This window comes from Dipodomys ordii, unplaced genomic scaffold (assembly GCF_000151885.1).
Source record: "Dipodomys ordii isolate 6190 unplaced genomic scaffold, Dord_2.0 Scaffold2, whole genome shotgun sequence".
NCBI lineage: Eukaryota > Metazoa > Chordata > Mammalia > Rodentia > Heteromyidae > Dipodomys > Dipodomys ordii.
In genome coordinates, this window is record NW_012267218.1 from 181,254 (window position 1) to 183,371 (window position 2,118).

At 69.8% G+C, this 2,118-nt stretch overlaps 1 protein-coding gene and 1 long non-coding RNA gene across 2 annotated transcripts in view; both read right to left on the reverse strand.

The window, feature by feature from the left end:
• Positions 1 to 1,139, reverse strand: part of LOC105982950 (chromosome unknown open reading frame, human C14orf80) — a 13,916-nt gene extending 12,777 nt beyond the window's left edge. Inside the window, exons 1-2 of the mRNA XM_013012676.1 lie at positions 1,118 to 1,139; positions 624 to 794 (exon numbers count right to left, since the gene is read on the reverse strand). Coding sequence (XP_012868130.1) covers positions 624 to 794; positions 1,118 to 1,139 — 193 coding nt within the window. The remainder of the gene's footprint in view (positions 1 to 623; positions 795 to 1,117) is intronic.
• Positions 1,140 to 1,670: 531 nt separating this feature from the next.
• On the reverse strand, positions 1,671 to 2,088 carry LOC105986660. Its single transcript, XR_001175125.1, has 3 exons — positions 2,031 to 2,088; positions 1,909 to 1,955; positions 1,671 to 1,799 (listed from the first exon to the last, which is right to left on the reverse strand). It is a non-coding gene; the product is annotated as an uncharacterized LOC105986660 (long non-coding RNA).
• Positions 2,089 to 2,118: the final 30 nt, after the last annotated feature.

The following is a 2,118-nucleotide window of genomic DNA, read 5'->3' on the forward strand; positions in this document are numbered from 1 at the left end:
GCCAGGCCGCCAGGCGGCGCCGAGGCCCGGCGGCGTTATCTTCCCGTGTGGACCTGCGGAGCTCTGCGGGCTCCGCTGCTCCTGGAAGAGCCGTTAGGAGCCAAGGCCCGGCGCTGCGTCCCGACCCGGGCCGCCTTCCCTCCTGTCCGAGACTAGGAATCAGTGTCTGTTTCCTGCGGAGCGGGACGAGGGCTCCAGGGCGGCCAGCGCCGGCCCAGTGCGCAGGCGCGGCAGCCGGTCCGCAGCCCCTCCTCCCCCTCCGGGCCTGGCGAGAGCCCGGCCGCACCGCGCCCTGCGCCGCCCGGGCCGGAAGGCGGGGGGCGCGCCCCGGGACCGGCTCGCTGCCGCTCCCTCCTTTGCTTCCTCGAATTCGGGGCCCAGGCGCTGTCCCCCCTCGCCACTAACGGTTTTCTGGTGGTTCCTTGGTGGTGATCGTCTCACGGCCTTTCCTGCCCGGGCTGGCTTCGAACCGCGGCCCTCAGCGCTCAGCCTCCGGCGCAGCTGGGATGACCGGCGGGTCCCCCGGCGCCGGGCTGGCCTGCCTTCCCCCGACCTCGCGCGCCCCGCCCTGCACCTGCCCATCCTGTCCCACACGCGCCCCTCGGCCGCGGCCTCCGCGGTACCCGCGCTGCCCAGCCCACGGCTGCACGGCCGCTCCTCCCTGCCTCTCCCTGCGGCGGGCCGGCGCTGACCCCCACCCTTTCCGCAGATCTTAGCTCGCCGAGTTCCCCAAGGCCGCCCCACCTTGGCCACAAGCTGGATGGGGGCCTCGGCGGCCGGGCGGGAGACCGGGACTGTTGGGGGGAAAAGACTCCCGGGAGGGGGCCAAGGGCAAAGCAGGGGGCGCTACCGGGAGGAAAGGCCTCCTTGCCCTTGCCCGGAGGCCAGACACACCCTACACTGCCCCCCCCCGCGGCCTCGACGTCATCTGAAAGCCCCCCCCCTTCTCTTAGAATTCCAGACTCATCGACCGGCGGCCACCCTCCCCTCCCTCGAGGCCTGGGGCAGACTAGGCCGGGGAAGGCCCAGACCACAGGGTCTCTTCGGCTCTGCCAGTGACGTAAGGTATCAGAGATCAGATCTCAGCCTGAGTAGCTAGATAGCAGGTGAGACCCACCAGCCCACGCCCACCGGGGCATGAAGCTCCCTCCACTACTGAGCAGAGGCCCCCTGGGTGTGTCTGGGCAGAGAAGGGCGAAAGTGGGGGTGCTGTCTGTGTGGAAGCTTGAGCAGCTGTAGGGCCCTGCAGAAATCTGGGGGATGGGGGCAGGGTGGGGTGGCAGGAAGCACACAGGGACAGGCAAGAAGCCAGACCACAACTCCCCAAAGATTCTCAGAAAGGGAACCCACAACCAACCCAGCAGATTTACCCTCTGACCCGGCTTCAGCCACTCCCTGGCCTCCTGTCCCCGCTGACCCTTCGGCCAGAACCGCCCAGGAGGACTAGGGTACCTCTGCGGGCCTTCCCAGGAGGGGGCAGAGGTGGGCTCGCTTTGTGGCTTCACCTACAGGAAGGCAGTGGCCAGTGTTATCTGCTGGGGCAGGAAAAGCTGCGCCCAAGGCTGGAGCCTCGCTGCAGTGAGCCCTCCACCAAGGCTGCCGGCATGTGCAGCCCACGCGGGCGCACACACACACGGACGCACACACGCACGCGCACGCACGCACGGGCGTTGAAGGCACTCCGGTTTTATTGAGGGCATGAAGGGTTACTTGGGACCTGGGCATCCAGGAGCGAGGCCTGGCATCTGCCCAGAACAGGCAGTGACCCAGCGGGTGCCGGAGGACAGGATCTCCACGGCCTGCGCAGAAGAGCCGAGCTTGAGTGCGCCGCCCGGCCCCGCCCCGCCCCGCCCCGCGGCCTGGAGCGCCGGGAGCGCGGCGGCCAGGGGACCTGGGCGGGGACGCTACCCGAGTCTACTTGAAAGTGTGACTCTCAGCTCCGCCTCGTCCAAAGCCTGCGGAGAAGAGGGAGCGGGTGAGGGCGCTGGGGCCTCGGGAGGCGCGGGGCCTCCGTCCGCCCCAGCACGTACCTTTGGGCCCAAACATGGCCGAGTAGCAGGGGTGGTTGCAGTAGGGCTTGCCCTCGTGCTGCGGGGAGAAGCGCGGTGAGGCCCGGCC